The 22,863-nt window shown below is 38.7% G+C and overlaps 1 protein-coding gene across 1 annotated transcript in view; it reads right to left on the reverse strand.

Moving 5' to 3' along the window:
• Positions 1–22,863, reverse strand: part of BNC2 (basonuclin 2) — a 230,584-nt gene that overhangs the window by 20,061 nt on the left and 187,660 nt on the right. The window contains exon 4 of the mRNA XM_026043992.1: positions 2,501–4,467. Within this exon, the coding sequence (XP_025899777.1) occupies positions 2,501–4,467 (1,967 nt within the window). The remainder of the gene's footprint in view (positions 1–2,500; positions 4,468–22,863) is intronic.

Below are 22,863 nucleotides of genomic sequence, written 5' to 3' on the forward strand. Positions count from 1 at the left end.
AGAAATAATATATTATTTTAACTTTTACTTTCTAAATTGATTTTTAAAAGCTTTTTTTTCAGAGAGCATTAAATTTTAAAAATGATTTCTTAAATATATAATCCACCATCTTTTACATGTTCTACATATGTGCCCTTTTTTGCAGGTCTAGGCATTCAACTTCTGGACAAGGCTGGATATCAGAGAGACTCTTTAAAGATACTTCTTCCTGATATATTTGAAAGAACTATTAAGAACTATGAAAACATGAACAGACTCTTTCAATGTATTTCCAGACAAATACTGAAGTCCTAGAGTGCTCACAAATCTGGAGAAACAGCAAGCTTGAACAGGCACTCAAATTATACTATGATTTTGAATTTTTGAAGTGTATAACCACCCTTAGATCTCCGCAATGAATGGCTACTTTATGCCTATGAATTTCTGTTGTCTCAAATTCAGTAAATAACTAAATCAGATTCTGACTTTTAATCCTAAAATTATATGAAAAAATGGTCCCATGACTTACACAATGCAAAATAAAAATGTAAAAGAAATCTTTCAATATACAGCCTTCATTTTCAGTTTCCGAAACAAATATTTTTATTTTATGGCTTCCTTTCAATTTGCTTAATAAGAATATCCTACTCAGCTCATGAAATATTTTCAGAATGTGCTTTTCTTTAAATGTTTACCTCAAATATTACATATATCATCACAGTAATCTTTTTCTATATATATAYACACACATACACCCATCTTTACTATGCTAACTTTTTATTATTAGCAGAATCTATCCTACTGAAATTTACGMCTTCTAATAATATTCTGAATTCGATGCTATCCATTTCTCACTTTGCATATTGAATACAAAACYGTTTTTCTTAGTACATGACTGACACTTTATAAATCATGTGAGGAAAGTGGCCAATCAAACAGAATTCTGCACTATTAAAAAAACTGTAATTTCAAGAACTGGAAAGGATTGCACATAGTTAAGCCCAGCATGGAATATACCATGGAGGCTCCAGTTCTGCAAAGATTTTTCTCCTATGTTTCCCTTGTCAAAACTGAAATCTCAAAAAATTATCAGGAGGGATAGGGCTCCTTAATTTAGTTTTTATCTGCTTCTTATCCATGTGGAACTGTTTTCTAATGTGTGTTCCTGTTTTTTATATTTCATGGATTTCATAAATGGCTAACAGAAGACATGAGATACTCAGGGACTAGACTTCACATCAAAATAATGAGTTTGGGTCCTCAATCTCCTCAACATTAAGTTGCTTTCATTTTATATGACATGAAATATTCGCTTGCAAACTCTATCAAGTTCAATGACAAAAAAAGATGAAGGAATGTGTGTGAAATGTTTATCTAGGTTTAATTTCCTTCCTGTGTCTGCTGAATTTTTACAGCATAATGAAAAAATATGAAACACAAATAAAGGAAAAGAGATGAACCAATCCCACCATCACTCCATGAACTCCGTATTTTGTTATGTGACAATATGATCATCATCACATGTGAGAACTTTCATCCACAAGTATGAAATAACTGTGTTAACCTACCACCTTGACAAATTCCATTTATATTACATTTTCCTTAGGAATCAAAAAGAACAGTGTATAAAAAAAAAAAGTAAAACTAAGAGGTTAAGGACCAGCTGCTCCTGTTTAAGCCCAACTGCTTCAGTACTGATGCAGCATAGCTAGGGTATGATGTCATCTGAAAGCCCAGCAGAATATACCCTTGTTGATCTTAAAAATATGTAGGGGTCTAGCCTCTCCTTTCTGAGTGCACTGAATTCCCATCAGTGGGGAAGGGAGTTGCTCACATGCAGAAAATAGGCTGGACTAAATGGTCATACTGGCCAGAGAGATGTAAATTCTCCTAAAGAGAGAACTATTTTCTTATACTTTATACGAGTTTGCTACAATGTACCAGTCAGCTTTAAAAATTAAAGAAAGAATATTCTGTTAATGCTTCCTGTTTGCTTTCATATTGCCCTATGGAGATTGAAATCTTTCTTTTATTCTAGTCCTTCCATTTTATCCCTCCCTCTCTTCTTCTCTCCTTCCATTCATCCATACCTTCATCACTTCCCCTCCTCTCTAGTTCAATGTTTTAAAGCACATGCATGAAGATATTTGTCTTATATATAATTTACTAAATATTTAGAAGCATTTCTTAGTATAAAAGCTGCAGGGTGAAGAAAATGAACGTAATAAAAAGCTGCAGCTTATTAACAGAAGTACAATACACATATGTTCACAGGCACACAGAAAGAATAATGACATTTATTTTCTAGCTAGTCACATAAGATGATGGCAGACATACACTATTCTGAGTGCCAGGCAACAATGAAAATCTTCAAGTGATAAAACTCTCCCAACATCATGGGAACATGATTGTCACTTGCTATTACTGCACATCTCTCTATCTCTTCATATACCCTAAACTGCCTAATCTTACATAATTCAACACAKTTAATAATGTAGAAAATCAATTAATATTTACTGACCTGTCTCTGCTTCTCCGTGATGGAAAGGCAGCGTTACAGCCAGCCACTGTGCAGACATGCATCTCTTTTAAATGAACATTTCTGTAGTGAAGCTTCACACTGTAGGAACTCTTGAAACTCTTCTTGCACACATAGCAGATCTTGGGGTCTGGGCTTGAGCAGAGCTCGCCTTCAGGGGAGAACTTCTGAGGGCTGCTGTAGTTGAATGTGGAAGCAAAGCTTTCATGAAGGGCTGCCATACTGGCACTGCCTCCATTGTACAGTCCATATTGGCTCATGTAAAACATATCGTATGTCGGGTCTGCGTACTCTTCCTTCACCTTAATGACATCCTGGTTAGAAGAGTCATTGTGGTTTTCATCTGGTCGGTCACCATGCATCATGGATTTCTCACCAGGTTCGTGCAGGCGATCGTCACCTTCCATGGATTCCTCACACAGTTTGGGCTCTGAGGACTCCGACTCATTTTCGTAGTCTCGCTCATGCTCTTGGTCTTCTGAAGTCATGCTATCTGCCCTTCTTATCTCCGGTCTGGAAATGCATCTGCTTCTGTCACTCTTGGAAAAGTCTTTCACTGACAGTCCAGGGCTCATTTCCTCCTGTGAATGGCAGTGATTGTCATGACCAATATCATTCACCATTGTGCTGCTGTCGTTCACCTCGTCATCTTCATCATCAAACTCGTCAGCAGTATCAATAACTTCCTTTTCTATTTTAACTGGCATGCTCGACTTCCTTGGCTTTTTCTTGGGGGCAAGGTCAGCATTAGGCTCTGGAGTGGGCATCAGCACTGAAGGTACAGATGACTCTGAAGGAGGAGGAGGAGGATGCTCCATGCCGCTCACTGCTGGTATTATGGGACTGGTGGGGAGGGATGTTGGCGGACTCACCATCTCCCCAGGAGTAAGTAAATTTCTGTAAAAAGGAGGAACAGGTTGGACAGTCTTTAAAGCTGGAAACACCAGCTGACTAGGAAGAGGGTTCTGTAGTACAGGGTCTAGAGGAGGAGTGGTAAATCCCATCGGTGGACGCCCAGGGCTTGTTAAAGTTAGACTGGATTTGGTACTTGCTATGACAGGAGTGGCAGCACCGGATGTAGCACGGATTAGATCTTTGTCTCGGTTATTCCTTAGCATAGGCATGTGGAGGCGAGGGTTGGGGTTTGCACTGTGACGATTACGACTTCGGAGCGAGCTGAAGACCATGTTGCAGCCTTCAATAGTGCACCGGTGCTTGATTTTCAGGTGAACAGCATTGTAGTGGATTTTCAGAGTACCTTTGTCATAGAAAGTTTTACCACATGCATTGCAAAACACTCTTCCCTTCCTTGAGGCAGACCCCATTCTCCTCATCCTGTGAATGCGGAATGAGCTTTTTGTGTGCTCTGTTTTGGATAAATCATTGACAGGAGTTGATGTCTGGACAGGAGAGACGCAGGCTGGCTCAGTTTTGGGCTCAACATTTGTGATGCTGGTCAAAGCATTCCTGCTGGATGTTTGCTCATTCTTGAAGGGTGTAGGGGAAACTTCAGACTCACTGCTCTCATTATATTCATTTTGGGCTGTAAGGCTTGGCTCACGCAGCCTCATTGCTGGCTGTTCCAACAGGAGGCCGTTTGGAGGCAGCCCCAGCAGTGGAGCAGAGACTGGATTTATGTATTGGAATGGAAGTAAGAATGCAAGGCTGTTAGGGATGTTTTCAAAATGATGAATGCTGGAAGGGTTGCTGTTCTCCAGGTGAGCAAGGAGACTTGGGCTCCTGGTGCGATTATTGCTTTCAATAAAAGTCCTTATATCTGAATCTGTCTTTGAAGATGGCACAGCCACAGCCTGCCCTTCTTTTTCTTGAATTGCCATCAGCTCCACAATGGATTTGGTTTCTCCAAATCTCAGAAACTGCTGAAGGGTAATGATCTCTTCTTCCCTGGACATGATGGCCCAGCGGTCCAGCACCTTGCCTGCAGCATCCTAGAGGCCATATCAAAGAAACAACAAAGAAAAACACAAAGAAAACTTATTGATTCTGCATAATTATTGAATTCAATAGAAAGTGCTCTGCTGCCTGCACATGAAACACTAAGCTAAAAAAAAATAAAATGCGAACTGTATTAACAGAAATAGACTAAAAAAAAAAGCAAACTTTTCAGCCATGCAAATATAATAATTAGAGTCACAGTTATGGAAACAGATTGAGTTTAATAATGTCAGAGCAAACAAAATGCAGACCACTGGGGCTCTGTGATCTAAAATGCATTCAATACTGTTATTTTAACAACAGTGATCTATGTACYGTGCAACTCTTCAGCTTATACTGGCTTAAGGTATGAATTCTTGCTGTGCACTCCATTGTAATAGACCCTAATTATACCTTAATCTTAATTAAATGGTGACACTATAAAAAAGACTTAAATAAATATGTTGGATAGATTTGCTTCTTAAATACAGGTAGTTTTAAGTCTGAAGCAACTCAAAAACTATCCCCTGAAATATCTGCAAAATGTTGATRTATAGCAAAAGATCTTGAAGATAGCATATAATATAATGCTAACATGGTATTCCTTTTTTTTTTTTTTTTCTAATGAGGCCAATACTGAAAAACATATTAACTAGCAGCTTGCATCCAAATGTACATATTGAAGAAAAGATTTTAAATATAACTAGGCAATTACTGGCAATTGATTGTAAGATTGCAGTCCTAGTATGGTTTAGACTTAAGAGATGAATTTTTTGCAGCCTTTTTATTATGGCAGTTACAAATATTTAAAAAGTAAACATCTGATGGATGTGGATGGCATAAATGTGTAAAAATGTTGTCTCTTAACATTGCCTTCTGATAGCTAAGGAAAAATCCTGAGAGAATACACATCAGTAATCACTAGACTATCTGTTGTTAAATATACATTAAAAAGCATTTCACACTTTCATTTTTGCTAGTAAGCATGAGATTTGCCTGGAGGTAGGACTTAAAAATTCTGCAATGTAATGTCAGGCAATCCATTCCACCATGTATTGATAAAAACATATTAAAATACTTATATAATGAATACATCATTTTATTGGCATCTTTCCTGTTGGGCAAATGCTGGACATATCATCAGCACACTAACCATCACCAGCAACGCTGTTGCAGGCCATCAAACCAGAATTATTCCAGTGCTTCCTCATGCATTAAACAGTCTGAAAGCTTTGCAAGAAACTCAATACGATCTCTAGTCTTTTTAGATCTTGAGTATCAGCTGTAGAACCTAGCTGAACACTCTGCAAAACTCACTAGCCCTTTTTTGATTAGGAAGCCTGCAATATTTGTGAAATTTTCAGGCTCAATTAGTATTTTCCAGTCTTCAGAGAATCGATTCTTTCCTCCTTCTTTCCCACCCCCCATTTTTCACAGAACTAGAAAATTCAATTTACCCAAGTGGAAAAGTAGATATTTAACTTTGATTAGACCTGTTTTTCATTATTCCAGTTCGGATTTTTGTTAGTTACCTCCTGATGCAAAGTTAATAATGAAAGTCTGTGCCACAGCAAAGATGTGACTGCCTTCTGAAGGACTCCATTCATAACAGTTCATACTCAAGCCTTGCAAGACTGTGGAATCTCCACTAGTAACCTAATAATGGAAAGTCCTTGAACAGACTCTCATCCAGTTCATGCAGAGACCCAGAAACCATCTTTGTGCCTGAACTGTCAGCAAAATCTTTAAACCCCGAAGCCTTCTCTATGCCTGAACTGTTCAATGTGTATCTACATGGAGATTGAATAAAGGGCATGATGCAGATGATGGTCCTAGTTCACAGCATTAGTCGGGACGTGAAAACCTTTCAAAGGCACTCTGGACATCTCTGATTTCTGTGTTCTCCCACTTCTTCAAGTCTGATGGATGTGAGCAAATAGACTACAGGAGGTCTGTGCCACGCAGCAGAAATTACAATGAATATCAAAAAACAAAGCAACAACAAAAACAGCAGCAAAAAGAAAAGGAAAAATAAATAAACATTTAAAGACTCTAAAAGTATACTTTATTTCCATCCAACTAACTTTGGCTACTTTCCCTGTGAATGTTACCTAAAGCTCCTCATATTTACTTCTCCCACAGCTTCCAGCCAGCCGAAATGGTTTGACTTCTTGAGCAATTCCCACGTGTCCAGAACTGGACTCAGTTCATATTTTGGTCTCCAGACCTTTGCCGTCACCTCTGACTCAATCTATACCACACACACTTTTAATCCAAAGCCACAAGTATTCAGTTCTTCTAACTGTAACTTGCATTGTTGGAAGATGGAAGTAATGCTAATTTACACTGCTTATATGTATTGAATTAGGAGTCTTGTCTGCAGCCAACTGCAGGCTGCTTTGAAATGTACTACAGCTAGTAATTTGTTTTGTTTTTACTTTAACTTGCAAATCACTGACAGGCTTATGTAACAGATGCGTGCTTTATAAACGTGAACATATAAGTAAATAAAAATCATATTCTGCCAGCTTGAGACTAACTCATGAGAACAGTAGTTACAGACTCCTACAAGCCTGATGATGGGACTAATCATCTCACACGTTGGCAGTGGACCTTGCTCTTCACATACACACAATAGTTCTCCCTCATGCCGGGGCTCCCATCACACTCTGGGAATTATTCCACAGCCTAACTCAAAGATGYCATCAGTGTTTATGTGATCTAGCTCTCTGGAGACGTCCCTACCTTTTGTTTCATTTACTTAAGGCAAGCATCTTGGATATCCAGTAAGGAGGGAGAGACTTGGACTGTCTGCTAATTCCCACAGATCACAGAGTCCCACAGTTACAAGTTTAATTGCAGGAGGCTATCCTTAAATGCCATAAGTGGGCAGGAATCAGAAAGCTAGTCTTAAATGACCCTTGCCTACTCCTATGGGTTGCACTGAGTGTGAACACAGCTGAGGAATGATCTCTATTCCCCAATCCTCAACCTACAAAGTGAGTCTCAGGCATTATCACCTTCAGGACCAAGAAGGACTTTACAGAATTTACCACAGCACTGATCAAGCCAGCAGGTATAATATAGGCTGTTGTTGCCAGACATGCAAAAGAGTTTTCTAGTTTTGYTTTTGCCATTTTTTTGAGATAACCTATATTTTATTCTTCTTCCTGTGAGTGCTACATGAAATGAAGGATATACTCCAGAAGTCAAAAAATATTTTAGAGTTATGCTTATATATTTATATATTTCCTAATATTTTCCTACTCTTTAAAATTTTTTAAAAGAAATTTTGAAACTACTTTTGTCTGCATTTCTGAATGAAAAAATCAATTCTTTCTTTTTTAAAAAAAGGGCAAAAACATGGTATTTTACTTTCAATTTGTATATAATTAACTTTTAGTTAAAATAAGAATATATTTTATAACCAAACACAGCTAAACTATATCTGGTTAATCTTCAGGAAGAAGCTTTTTTTTCCTCAACAAAAATAAAGAAAAATTGTACAGTTGCCTATATTTCTTAGAAAGCATATTAACTATGGATACTGTATAGGACATGCTTCAGTATTTACATAGTGATGGTTTTTCTACAAATCACCAACTATGTATTATGCAGAACTAGATAAAGAGTGAATAGGAATGTCATTTTTTGATAAAACGTAAAATTAAAAAAAAATCTAACCATTATCCCCTTTGAATTAAGCTATAACTAGCTAGGGATCTCTCTGTATAYGGTAATACTTGATTAGAGGTTCAAGTCCTTTCTTACATGTAATCGATTTCTTGTTTCGTACAATCTCTCACGCTAAATTTTCTCCCCAAAGCCATTAAATCATATCCACATTTAAATATTTCATGACAAAAGGTTCCAATTTATATTACTTTTTTCAGCTTACTACTGATTAAGCCAAGCCTCCTGTGACAATGTGTACAAGGAAGTCAGTGAGTGCAGAGACAGCCTCTATGCTTGCAGCTATAAACCAGGCAGGAGACAAGTAAGCTGAACCTCTACAGCATACAATGATGCTCTCCCTTCTTTGCCCATACAGCCTTATTTTTGTTTTTATTTTATTTTATATGCATGGGTAACTGTCTTTCTATTTCAGATGGAGATAAATTTTTAATCTTGAAGTCATACACAATTAGCCTCCAAGGGTAGAAGACATAACACTGGATCTTTTTCTAAACCTACACACACTTGACTCTCTTCGTCCCATATATATGTATGTATTTATTATCTGTATGGATGAAGGTTCACATACACACATACTGCTTTAGATCTATAAAGTAATGTCACGGTTAATCATCCTGAACCTGTCTCCTGATTTTTGCTGACCTGTGGGTTAGAAAGAGATATGTCAGGATATGTTAGGATACATCATGTCTTAAACTTCTGGGTCAGATCAGAGCAAGTGATGGGCCTCATGATGATTATCTCAGATGATACAAATAGGCTACAATAGAAGATGGACACAAAGTTCATTCTAATTTGTAAGAGTTTAATTGGGGGGAACTGTGAAGAGGAGCCTTGATTCCCTGAGGGCCTTTGAGCTTTGCAAATTTTAAGCTTTTGATTTGGCTTGAAAACCTCCCAATTTAAAAGCTGCCTATTTAGAACCTAAGAACACTCTATGCCAAAATGCACCTTCAACCTTGAACTTCTGTTATGAAATCAGTTGTTCTAAATGCTTGTTTTTTCTGCCTGCATTATCTTGATGCAGTTTTATATATAAGCACATGCATTCACACAGACACTTATATATATGTATACATATATATCAAAAACAAATCTGCAAAAAAGTCTGTATCTCACTAATTAACTTCTTGGCATAAGTAAAAGAAAGTGTGTATATATAGATATATGCAGGAATGAATACATAGTGAGGGAAGATTGTACAAGAGATGAGATTAATAGGTTAAAAAGAAGTAAAAATGCTTTTTAAACAAACTTCACGTTCTGGGAAGCACTCAAGRATTACTTTCAGGCACTAGTGTGATAATTTTTGAGAAGTACTCGAAGTTGTATAGAAAAACATATTGGCAGACATATTTATTTTAGCACGTTTTAGCAMGTTTGCATTTGCATCATAAACTCTCATTTTTTAAGCATATCTGGATGTCAAATATACGGGATGCAAATATTGCACAGATGCGTATTTGATTAATTAATTAAGCAAGCCAGTGTTTATCACACATCAGTCTTCTCTGAACCCTTTTAAAACAGCTACATATTTCTTAGCTGATCTTGAGGAAGCATTTTGAGTGCAGCTGTAATGATTGAAACGTAGACTAAAACCCACTGACTTGGTCATAGTATAATTGCAGAGGATGGTTTTAATTTGGGTGTAGACAGAAAAAAAAATCAACATTTGTTTCTGATAAAGAAAACCCTACATGATTTTCAAGATTTAGGGGTTGTTGGTTTTGCTTGGCTGAACTTCCCAGGAGCATCTCTTTACTTGCCATTATTAAATTTCAAGCTGTTGCACCACGGGCAGTCCTACTAGTTCTRCGGTAAATGTGACCAGTGTGTCACTTTTGTGTTGCACACCAACTCACGTTTGCACATACACAGCAGGCAGTGAGCAATACCTCTTGATCCTTTCTAAGCATCTGTGCAAAAGTCACAGCCACGAGCAAGCTGAGGTTCGCCCTATATCTAGCTTTTCATAGAAATAATGTATTCACATACTCAGTTTCCTGATAGGTGTTTTTACCATGCTAAACCCAACTCACCCTTGCTCCTGTAGACGTGAGAAAAAGGTGTGCATACTTGCTCACTGTGATTATACATGTGCAACTGATAGGGAATTTAACGCACCCAGACCAAGAGCCATGGCTGAACTTTCTTTTTCCCTCAACCATCGCTTCTCATCTACCTGCCAGCAGCCCCCCTTCCCCAACCAAAACCATATGAGCAAATTCCTGTTGAAGTGTCAGCAGTCTCTCCTTGAGTTATACCGCTGCAGCGGGAACCAACACGGAGCAGTGCTATGGAGTTCTCAGTCAATAATGGAAATCTTTATCTTTGCGCTTCGCTGCAGCCTCCACTGCACTAGCAAAAATCAAAAGCAATGGATCTTTTTCCCCTTTGACCTCCACCATTTTTCTTACCAGTTGGAGATGCTTTCTTCCCCATCCAAGGCCTGGAGGCTACCAGTATATGAGGAGAGGGGAAAGAAAGGGAGGCTGTCTTTCCCCAAAGTATCTATAGGAAGGACACTTCCACTGTGTAGTGGAAGAGTAGCAGGAGGGGGGCTATATGTCTGCTGGTATTTACTTTTGCTGCCAGGTATAAAAAGGTATTTACTTCAGTTTTTGCTCAGACTCCAGCTCTCCTTATGCATTCAGCAGAAACAAATTTTGCACTTTCCACCAAAAGCACCCTGAAGACCGTTACAAACTTTTATTAATTGATAAGGTAGACAGCAGGTCAAATCTGACTGCACTGTAAATCTAGGGCAATTCCACTACCTGTGCTGGAGAGTGAATGTAACTTAACACAGCATTGCAAGACTTCACGGAGCCAAACCTGTTCGGATACTGGGGCAGGGGGGATGAACACCAACGTGACTGAGCAGGGTGGTTGTGTGACAATGCTCAGGAGCACAGCACAACAGCTTGGGGGTGAAAGCAAGGAGCAGTACGTCCTTCTGGAGCTGGAGCCCAAGGCRGTGGGATGCAAAAGCTGTGGCTGCAATCTCACCAGGACACTGCCGTTAGCCACCGCACTCTTGCTTAAAGGCCTCCAGGGTCTTYGCTGATCAAAAGCATGTAAGTCCTCTGTTCTGTATCTCATCCAGAAGACACAAGCCATACAGACCTCTGCATGATCAACCTGCTGTTTCTTCACTAGCATACAGGGACTGGTATCCAAATACGGGATCTCCAGCATACACACACTGTTGCCTTCTGGAATGGAACTTCTACTTAGGTCCCAACTGCAGAACTCCTTCCCATTTGCTAGATCCCACCACCCTTAAATAAGGCTACTACATTTGAAAGCATTGYCCTTGAAAGATGATGACATCCTGTTGACTTTCAGCTGAAAGGTACRAAAGGAAAGAGCATCTTTTACAAACAGAGGAGTGGGCAGAGAGTGCTCTAATTGTTTTCTTAAGAGAAACATTATTTGAACTCTTACTCATTCTTCACAAATGTGTATTCACCTCTGCAATTCCAGTAAAACTATTAGGATGCAAAAAGCACTGCTTCTAAACGCTTCTGCTGGTGTTTAAAGCTCATTGTTTGACTTTTGATAAAATATGCACTTTGTTATGGAATGCTCCTGATTATGGACCTGATAAGAATTTAATTCATAAGAAATGATTGCTTTTTTTTTTTTCCCGAGTAACAGTGTGTACAGAATTTTTCTTTTTAGAGAAATGGTAGATCACTCTGGGGTTACAACATACTTAAGCACAGCAGTTCCACCTTCATTTAATCACAGCAACTTCATCTACCCATCTTTACAGCTGGGTGCCTAACAAGTTTTTGCACAGTCTACCCATGTCCACGCTCAGAGGAAGATAATCTAAGCACAGTTAGAACCTGACGTTCTCCTTACTTGTGTTAATTTTTAAAAGATTTCTGAAGACTTGACTAAATGAGCAAATTAGTATAAGGTGAACAATGTCAGCTGCTTCATGGTATCTGTGCAAGAACACATTTTGATGCACAGTGGAGGTCAGACAACTCCTCCTTTCTTCATCAAATGGTGATTCAACATTTTATGGAAAATAAGCATAAATAAATCCTTTAARGAGCCTTTTAATTCACAGTTTTGGACACCAAGCGCAGAGAAATCTGAYGCCTTTACTTTCACGATGCCTGTGAGAGTGGAAAATTCATTTACATGTTTCCGAAGTAGCTTTGCTACCATCTCAGAGCGAGCAGCGCAGGGTGTTCCCCTTGGGCTGACACGGCTCCAGAGGCCATCGAACCACCAGGCATGGRGTATATGAAGCCTTTCAGACAGAACGAACTGCCATGGATTCTACTGGATACACTGCAAAACACTGAAATAATTTCAGCTATGAATTAACTTTTCCTAGTCTTCCACTGTTCAAGCCAAGCCTGAAACAGCAGTAATGCATGTGAGTGCACAGGGAATATCCTGCATGCATATAACTACCCCTATCACTGATTTTCAAATGCACTTCCATCACTTTTTTTAATGTACAACTGCATTTAGCTATGACATGAAAGAAAGTTTCCTTGTGTTTTAACTGTTTTGTGTCACAACTCACTGAGAAAAAAATAATTATATTTTCTTAAATCAGACTGTCTCTGAGTGAATTTAGGAAGCTCCTTAAGTGCCTCTCAGTGTCTCAGCTTCACCCACACTGGAAAAATGGCACAAAATTTTTACAAGAAGCAGGAGACATTCACAAAGAGCACCACTGAGCTACTGCATTTGTAATACACAGGGCCACAAGAGACACCCAAGTTCTTTTCAGCCAAGACATTTGCTAATGCACTATCCGATAATACCAACAAATCACCATGTCATACGCTCCTGCAGCTGCTCTGTGTAACATGCACTGCACCAAAACCAAGGCGAGGTATCTATCTGCTCAGAAAGGATCATCAGACTGTGCCTTTCTCACTTTAGATCTTCTAAACCTAAATTCAATGCAGACGTAACACCTTATGGAAAATTTAGGCAAAAGAAGCTGAATGTTCCTGAACTTTTAAGTAAAACATCCAGAGAAGTCAGTATGACATTTGCCTAGCCAGGGGCATAGTGAGGAATTAAGAAGTTGTTCAACAAAGAAAAACTGGAGTGCAAAGTGCCAATGGTTATAAACCGTATTTCATTACGTCCTTGGTCCTCTGACTGAACACAAAGTTGTGCCTCCATAAAGAGATTCAGCTGTGCTATATGCTAGGTACATGAATGGCAGCAGAATCACGAGATTGATTTCCATTTTTAGTGTTCATTAGGGGTCTATGCATTATTACTTGCAATATATACAAAATGATCTTAATGAGGTTCTTTCCTTTTGATGGTTTTCTCCCAAAATATGCACCAAGAAAAGCAGGTGTATCATAGGTGGCCTTGGGATGCAGAAGGGAGGCAGCAGGGCACAGAATGGGCACCGAAGAGCCAGAGGTCACYGGACTATAAAAATGCTATGGCACATGAAATGAGTTATCTGTTTGCACATATTATGGGCACTGAAATGCAAAAGAAAGTGGGGGAAATTATATTACAGTGTATGAAGTAATAATAACTGTGCCTGCATGTCTTAATACCCTCTTGTCCCAGCAGTCCTGACTTTCTAGGCAGCCCACTTCTCCACATTAACAGTAGTCATTTGGAGAGCAGCAAACGTGCCATTAGAAGCACTTTTACAAGTGTATATTCATCCACCAATTAGCTTAATGTGGCCGCTTTCTGCATATTTTCTATCCAGGCTTGCACAAATCTTATTAATATTTCCCCCTAGCGCTTTGACAGATTACCTTGTCATTATGCATCCTGGAGCCTTTTAAACAATATGGGTAAACTACTGTTTGCGAGGTTAATGACAATTATCCCCTAATTACTGCATAAGTCACTCAGTCCACTTTATCTCATAGGCAGGGTTCTGCTCTGTGTATCTGCCATTGTGTCACTGTAAATGAATCTTGTATAGCTATGTTTATCTGTCGTTGTCTTGTAAATTACACTGACAGAAGAATGAACAAATTACTGCGTGTCATCGCTTAAATACGGCTTCTGATAAAAAAAAAATTCCCAGGAGCACAGTACTTGAATTTTAGCCTGATGACAATTAGTAAACACATATTTAATGTTTTGGAAGATGTATTTAGGAATGTATGGGACACAAGGTGGTGACAGAATGCTCTAAAATGATAAGACTAAGAATGGTAAAACAGAAGAAATTCAAAAACTACAGCAATATTATCACCTCCTGAGAACTTTTCTGCTATTTTAACAGTTAATGGATRAGCCAGTGGTATTTTCCAAGACATCTCATAGTCAGGGTTGTGCTGAATTCCACAACTTCCATTGTTTCTGACCACATCCACATAGGCTTTTTTTTAGCAGAGAAATCCAAGCACAAATGGAAACAGAATATGATCCATAAAACCACGGGCCATGCTAATTTAATAGACACATTTTAAAATACTATGAAGAAAGATTAATAATTTTGATCATGTCTGTCCTTACCAGTCCCCGTGACTCCAACAGGATCAGTGCAGGAACCAGGGCAGAATCTGGCAGGCAGCACTGAAGTCAATGTATTGATTAGTTTATTTATTTATTTATTTTAATTAGCATATTGCCTCCTGTTTTCCACATTGCCTGCACTTTGGGTCACCTCCTTGGTGTAATTAGAGTGAAACAAATCGTAAGCTCAGTTCACTGATTGAGGTATTTCTGCCTCAAGAGAAGAAAATAGAATTGGTAAAAAAACAATCATATATGATCTTTTAAGGCAATTGCAAGCTGCARTTAAGGATACTGCACTGGTAGGACCCGAAGAGACGAGATATGCCCTGCCTTGAGAAAGCTGACTTCTCATTGACCCTGATTGCCTCCTTCACCAAAGACTTCCTGCACCAGTGGCTTCAGTAAAGTAGCTGTACTCAGAGGCAAAATAAGTCTGCAGGAAGAAATGATTTGGGACCAGTAAATAAGAACACTTTTCAGAAAAACAGCTGCCTCTTAAACACTGCTTTTTCATGTATTGTTCTTGGCAAGGTAACTGACTTACAACCCCACGAAGCACAGCCCTACAGCCTCCTAGGCAAAAGGTTTAACAGAAGCAATTCAGTCCCACTCTGTCTTGGGAAGGTCCATTCTTGGGTCAGAGAGAGCTCTTTATTCCTGTTTTGGATTCCTGACAATCACATTAATTGCACAGAGTTAGTAATGAGTGCAGACCTGCTCGTAACTCYGGCTACAAAATCAATTTCCTTATGACCTGGGTGCAGTCCCAGCACAGGAGGCTCCTGTTGCCATGGGCTGGAACCATCTCCGATTCCTTCTCCCTAAACCTGACATTTGCTTTTACAACAAGGGTTTCCCTGCTTGCCAGACAAATGGATGATTCATGAAGTGAGAGGCTCTTTTAGGGACTTAGGTAGAACTGCCAGTAGTTCAGTAGTGCAGGTCCTCCTAGAAGGAGGACCACTGCATGACAGTAGCACTGTCATGCCTCCACCTGCTATGAGGTTACATGGCAATGCTTTCAAAACCTTCAAGAACATGCTTTTATTTATATATATATATATACACATACACACACACACACACATACATACACACACACATACACATATTTACATATACACACAAACATATATATGTATATACACAGATGCATATTTATATACAATCCTATGTGTAATGCATTCACACACAAYATATGTTTTTATAAGGTGCATATTTGCATAAAGTAAAATATATTTGATACTGATTTACATTTCACATGGCTGTTCATTTAGCCAACAAATATATCCTAAAATTTATATCCCAAAATTTATCATCACATACTGCAGTGAAAAGCTAGGACATAAATAGTGTAATATGGAAACTGGAGCAGAGCACAGCTACTAAAGGGGAATATGACATTCAAAATGCATCCAAGAAAAATGAAGTCTCAGACTTTTCCCAAAAGCTGGTGATTATATAATGCTATTCAGCAAGTTATTCCAACATTGGAAACATTTTTATCACAGTAAAATGTACATTTACTTTATTGGATTAAGATAGTTTCATATTCAGAAAGAGCAGACCGAGATACAATAAAATTACTGATATGACTGAAAATAGCAGTGATCTGTATGGAACATGCACAAGGAGTGCGCTCTGACCATACATTTATTACAGGTTGCAGCAAAAGCTGTAGTTAAGTCAGAAGAAAATCTAAGAGCCCTCACTGCCAGGGATAACTGAAAAGACTGATTGATTTCGAGTAAGCACTACCTCAAGGGTTTGGGTCCCACTAGGATTGATCTTTGTGTCTGTCCTGTGTTCAGTCAATGCAACTTCCAGCAGGGTATCTGCTGCAGATATAAGTGGAAGTGCTGCAGTAATCCTCCACCTTCTCTTCAATATGTTGTTTTTACTCTGCTAAAGGAGAAGTAAACCCAATGCCGCTGAAGTGTCTGCAAAGGATGGCTACAAGTGTTTAAGGATACGAAGCACTGTCACAGTCATGTACAATAATATTCAGTGTGCATTTATAAGTCATTAGTATTTCTCTTTGAAATACATTGGCCTCTGCCCTCTGCTAATGACACAGTAACTATGCATACAGAGAAAAGCGTTAGGTACTTTTAACAGGTACGTTGGTTGTGTCACATCAAATGAAGTTGAGGATTAGCACTTGCCTTCTCTGCAGGCTAGAGTGGGTCCAAAACCCAGTATCAACCTGCCAGGGCAGGGAGCAAAGGCTGGCTGCTCCTGGGGAAAACTGTGAGACTAGTTTAGCTAAGTAACTTTGACTAAAAACCTTGGAAAAATAACAATATGAAAGTAGATAACAGCTAAGAAGCAAATAGTATTCTTTTTTTTTCATTTTTTTCCCTGTACTTTGCAATTTTTCTTTCTGTACAATTCTGGTTTCATCAGCTTTCTTCAAACAATCTCCAGAGATACTGAGTTAGTTGCAGAGARCTCCATTCATTAAGGAAAATTATTTACATAGGTATTAAATTTTGCTTGAGATCTTTTACATTTAAATAAAAACATGCACCTTTGATCTAAGCTTGATTCAAAAAGCTAAGAGATACTTTGTATGGACTTAGATCAGCAGGTGGTAAAGGTTGAAGTAAGCAGGAAAGTACTGTAAAATTGAAAATGTATACAGTGTTAACTAGACAGATCATTTACAACTTTACTTAGGGAACAAAATTTGAAAGAGGAACTTAAACATTAYTACATTTACAAACGTTTAAAAAACAAAATCCAGTATTTTTCTGTATTCAGCATTTCCAGATAATTTTGCACACTGTGAGGTTTTAGCTATTCTTTTGTCCCAACAACTGTAGAAGAAAAACAAAAACAATTTTTTGTAAGTATTTATCTTGAAAAAGACATTAGAAGATAGAAACCTCGTTCACATGATGGACTAGACAGAAGAATGAACAAGAAAAACKAAAGATTGGAGATCAACAAAAATACTTATAAACCATTGGCCTCTCTCTCTCTTTAGGCAAAATCCCTTTTCTGTAAACATTATGGGAGTTCCGACTGGGGAAATTCTGCAAGATTGAGCCATGCTGACACATGTGCTCCCCTTCTCCTTCCTACAGCCAAATATCTGGTAGGGTAAGCATTTATTTTTACACATAGTTCATGTGTAAAAAAACCTTATGTCCATTTTGTAGCTCCAGAGTTACTGCTTGAACTTCAGGTGAACTTTCAGGTTTGAACTTTCAGGCTTTGAAACTCAAATTCAGTCACCAAACTGTACCTATTTTCAGGGTTTAAACAGAGGTGTAAGCCAGCCATCAAAAATCTTCTAAGCTATAAATATTTGCCACCTGAAAAGAAAAATAACGTTTTTGAAGTCTTTTCATACAGTGATCTCAGAGGAAAGACAGGACATGGGCATCCCAGTGCCTAGGGTATGCCCAAGGTAACGGAACTTTTATTCCAGCCACCAGCCACTTTTTGTGTTATCKAGACAAGATAACATCATTTCATGGTTCTTCCTTGTTTAAGCCCCTCGTCCTTAAATGAGACTAGACAGGCCTTCCCCTTACTTCATGGGGAAGTTGTCATGAAAAGTGCACCACAGATTTTGAGAGAGTGCAGTAAGTAAAGACCTACGTACATGTAACTTCAAATTGATCCCACTCTATGTATATTTAGAGGAATATTTCCTACAATAAGGTTTTATTTGAATTGAAATGGTGAAGAATTGAAAAGAAAAGCAGAAAGGTCTATGTGGAGAGCTGCTGTACAATCCTACTCCTTCTTTCAATGGAAGRTGATAGGACATAGCTGGAGGGATCCACTTCTATGATACTCAAAGATGCCTGCTCTAAGCCAAACTCTTGGAGAATGACCTTTATTACACCATATTGTGATTGCTTCATTCATGCTTACTATGTTCAGAATTTCCCAAGTGAAATAATTCTCAAATAAATGTACAAATCCCACGTCCCCAAACGGCCACCAATAAACTGTCATTAGATTACTCATAGCACAGCAAATTTTAAAAGACATAACTGCCCTTGTATTTGCAAGAATCTTTTGATAATTTTACAAGCCCCCTTGCCTCAGGAGACAAACCACTTAATACAGAGGAGACTCCCTTGAATACAAATATTTGTTGCAAAGCAAATAAAATTATTTTCATAAAAAGAGAGCAATAAGAACAGCTCAGCAAAATGGAACCCAAAAGTAACTTTTAATGTCTTTGGCACCTCCCCAGTTCTTAGAAATGGCATYCAAACTTGGTCCAAGTGTGGCTACTAAACCAGAGATGTTGTTCAACTTTCACTTTTTAATAATAAAAAATCAATATATGGAGGATTACATGCCTCTTGGTTTTGATTTTGCATATCAAAAGCAAAAGACTGACAAGGTTATCATGACATGAAACTGCTCAGGCCAGAGCCATCATGATGCAAATATTTTATACTCTATGTATTTATGAAATTCTGTTGGGAGGCTAAAAAAAAATTAAAATAGAATGAATGTTCTTTTTATCTATGTTTGCATGTAAAYATACATATATAGAAATACAGATACATACATATGTACATACATACATTGTATATGCATAATCCCATCTGTAAATGCAAGCTTGAATATGTAATCTAACCCTAGAAATTTAACAGATTATAGTTCTGACACTAAATTTATCATGTGTGTTTGTTCTAAAATAAAACAATGGCTACTCTGCATACAAATACTCAAAGGGGACAAATGCACTGGAGCAAAGGAAAGCAGAAAGATGTATGAAAGAAATATTCAAACAACTCTCCCAATTTCCACATGCTCAGCAATTACAGAATCACTCATCTGWCCCTCAGTGCTAGGAATATCTGAAATAAAATCGCCATTATATGCATTGGACATATAACTGCAGTCTTGACAAAGGCAAACAGGAACTTAAAGCCTGCAAGCCAATGTCAATTTTGACCACAGTAAGGTCAGACCTCTAAAGGCATCTGTAAAACTGATAGCCATTTACAAGCTACTTAAAACATACTTGTGTGTCATGAAGTTCTCTTAACAATAGCTGCTGCCAAGTTTTTAGAAATGCAACGCTAGTGCTCTTGAAAGGGTTTTCTACACTTTTCTGCAGTGAACTATGGAGTAATTAATTCAAATTGGTGGAGTTAACCAGGCCAGGTTACGTGGAGCATAGTGGTCTCAATCCGCAGGAACTTGAGGGACTTTTAACACCCCTTGATCAAATCAAATCACYAGGCAGGACTCACCATAGGAACATCACAGCATGGTGAGCACATTTAAATGACTACATCATGGTACACACGTAGCAACAAGGCCATGGGAAACAGCAGCAAGCTGTAAGCAGCACGTGCTGTAATGCACTGGTTTATGCCTAGATTTTYATGGATTTTGAAGAGTGAAAAGCCACTGAATTTACACCCACACTAAGCCCTGATGGTAACAAGTGCATAAATCATAAGCAAATAKACAAAAATAAGAGTGAGGCAGTAGGCTACTTGTGAACCACCTTTTACATAAAATGGAGTTTTATTAGGTCAAAGGAAGGCTTCTGTGTTCCTTCTGTGTTCCAAAGTGCAGTGTCTCACTGCGCAGGCAAAAACTGAAGCTTTAGGTGGGAAGACAAAGCAAGAATGAAGCTGTGTTCTCATGACAGCAGGACAGGTGAGCCTTGGAAAGAAGCTGTAAAAGAGTGTGAGCATTAAAAAGGAGAGTGAAGCAACAGTCACCTCCCCAGTCACAGTCCTCCTTGCTGCTGTCTCCTTTCTCGTTTTTACCAGAGGGGTAAGAGCTGTGATATGAACACTCATGGGGAGCACAACCATCCATAAGCCAGCACTGGTCTGGACTGATGCCAGAGCCATAAAAGCAGAGTCCATTTAGCATTTTTAAGCGCTTTGTATTGTACAGAGCCACGTAAGGAAGAATGATTTCCAAGGAGCCTCATTTCCACTTCAAGGTGGTATCACATACTGCAAGTGTTTCAACATCCAAACCTGGCCACGCTGCTTGAGACTTGCCACGTGAAGCCAATGCTCTAGTCAGGGCCCTCAGACCACAGAGAAACATATCCATGTACTACCAGGCATATTTTTAGGTCAGGCTCAGTATCAAATGTACAAAAACCATTTGTACATGTTTTTTAGCTTTAAATTAATGACACACACACATATTTCATGTGTTTTGTTTAGGTTTCCTTGAGAATTTCACCTATTATTTAAAGTTCCTGGTCTTCACCTTACTACTGTTATAGTAAAAGCTCTTTAGTGGTAGATGTTGAGGCAGAAATCCTTGACACAATTAAAAGAAACTTTCTTGAGCTTCATGATATTTAAACACTTTTTTTGCTAGATAGTCAAAGCTTTTATAGCACTCTTCTGTCACTTCACTTATCTGGCTTGGGCTTTATATTAGGCAGAGTGACTTGACTGCTCTGTTTGAACTGGACCAAGCAGAGTCCTCTCCTGCAGTTGCAGGCCTGACAGCACGTTCAAAAAAGAGGAAACTATTTGACAAAAGAAAGAAGGCAGAATGTTGGTTGGAGCTGTGTTCAAGATGAACTTCAGAGAAAACACAACAAGGCCTCAACCTCGCTCATACGTTTTGTATTATTTGTGTATATGTGCATTTATATATGTGTGTGTGTGTGCTTTATATATGTGTGTGTGTGTGTGTGTGTGTGTGTGTGTGTGTGTGTGTGTGTGTGTGTTTGTATTATCTGTTTATCATTAGCATTAGATGGAACAGCTTCACCTTGGGTCTGAGTGAAAGAGTTACCCTTTTTAAAGAGGTACTTTGGAGGGCTGAAGAGCTTGCCCTGTAATGACTCCTTCCACTACTCCCAATCAACATACGTAAGCTGCTGTAGAGTTTTGAAAATATACTTTTCAAAACCGATGATGAAGCCTCCATGACAAAGGGCAAAGCAGCAGTATGTCCCCCGCACCTCAGGTGTAACTCCTTGTCAGGCATGCAGATCCTGGTGACATTTACCCCACCTGGGACTAAGCGCTCCACTGATTCAATGAGGCTACAAAAGTGCAACAGGCCTTGATGTCAGTTACATGGTTTTACATACCTACCATGTCAGTGGTTCTCAGCCTCCCTGGGAATTTATTCAGATGTAAGTGTATTCAGCCCATAACAATGTCTTCTACCTGCCAGAAAGCTGGAAATATTCCCACCTCTTATGAACCTGCAGAGCATGACTGCTGGTGCTTTACATCCTGGGGGCAGGGATGGGGCAGGGCGAAGAGGAGAGAAAGGAGTAGGGAGAGGAGAGTAAGGAGAGAAAAGGAGAGGAGAGTAAGGAGAGAAAAGGAGTAAGGGAAGGAGAAAACAGCAAAAGAAAATGAGACAGCGAGAGAGACAGAAAAAAAAAGAGTAAGGGAGATAGACAGAAAGGAAGGGGAAGGGGAGCAGGAACCAACCATTTTCCAACCATTTCATCCTCAGCTCAATTTCTTTATGAAGAAATTCACCTACCTACTGGCATGGCTAGTGCAAAAGCTAATTCAAAATTGCCAGAAGAATAAGATAATAACTTTGTCTCCAGCATGGGGCCTAACATACCCACTTTCTTTTCTTTTACTTCAACAGAGTGTGAGCTATGCSAAGAATCTGATGGGCCACTCACTTAAAACACTGGGCTCCAGCTCTGAGGCACCCACCGAGTCCAAACAACTTTTGCAAACAATATGCATTAATTACAGGACAAAAATATACTCAAAATCCAGGCTAAACACAATGGTAGGTATCAAATTTGACTATGCCTTCAGGAAGTGCCTTATCTCAGCATATAAATGAGAATGATGGGAAATCCCTGAATTTTTGGAAAATATTTATTAATAAGCGTTTCAAGTATTGAAAGTATAAATGAAAAAGCAGCCAAAGGCAGTAGAGAGCAACACATAAAGCAAGAAAGGTCCTGCCTCAACAAGACTATAATCCAAAATTTCAGTCTTGCACGTGCGTATTTTTTTTTAACTTGACTTCGGTGCAACTACTTGCTGTTGTAAAACTACCTATGTGGGTTCTGCTTATCTAAGTAGTGCCTAAACCRGTTAATCTCTGGAAGCAGATATAAAATACAGATAACAGTCGGGATAATGCATAAATCCTGGAAATACAGAGATTAGACTTCTGTGTACCTTGTACATTGATACTGGGTATCAATACAGAAAATTTCTGATTTTAATGATCTTTATTGCCTACTTACACCTCCATTATTCACTAATAAAACA

This window comes from Nothoprocta perdicaria, unplaced genomic scaffold, assembly GCF_003342845.1.
Source record: "Nothoprocta perdicaria isolate Ctin4 unplaced genomic scaffold, notPer1 scaffold_104, whole genome shotgun sequence".
NCBI classification, from domain to species: Eukaryota; Metazoa; Chordata; class Aves; order Tinamiformes; family Tinamidae; genus Nothoprocta; species Nothoprocta perdicaria.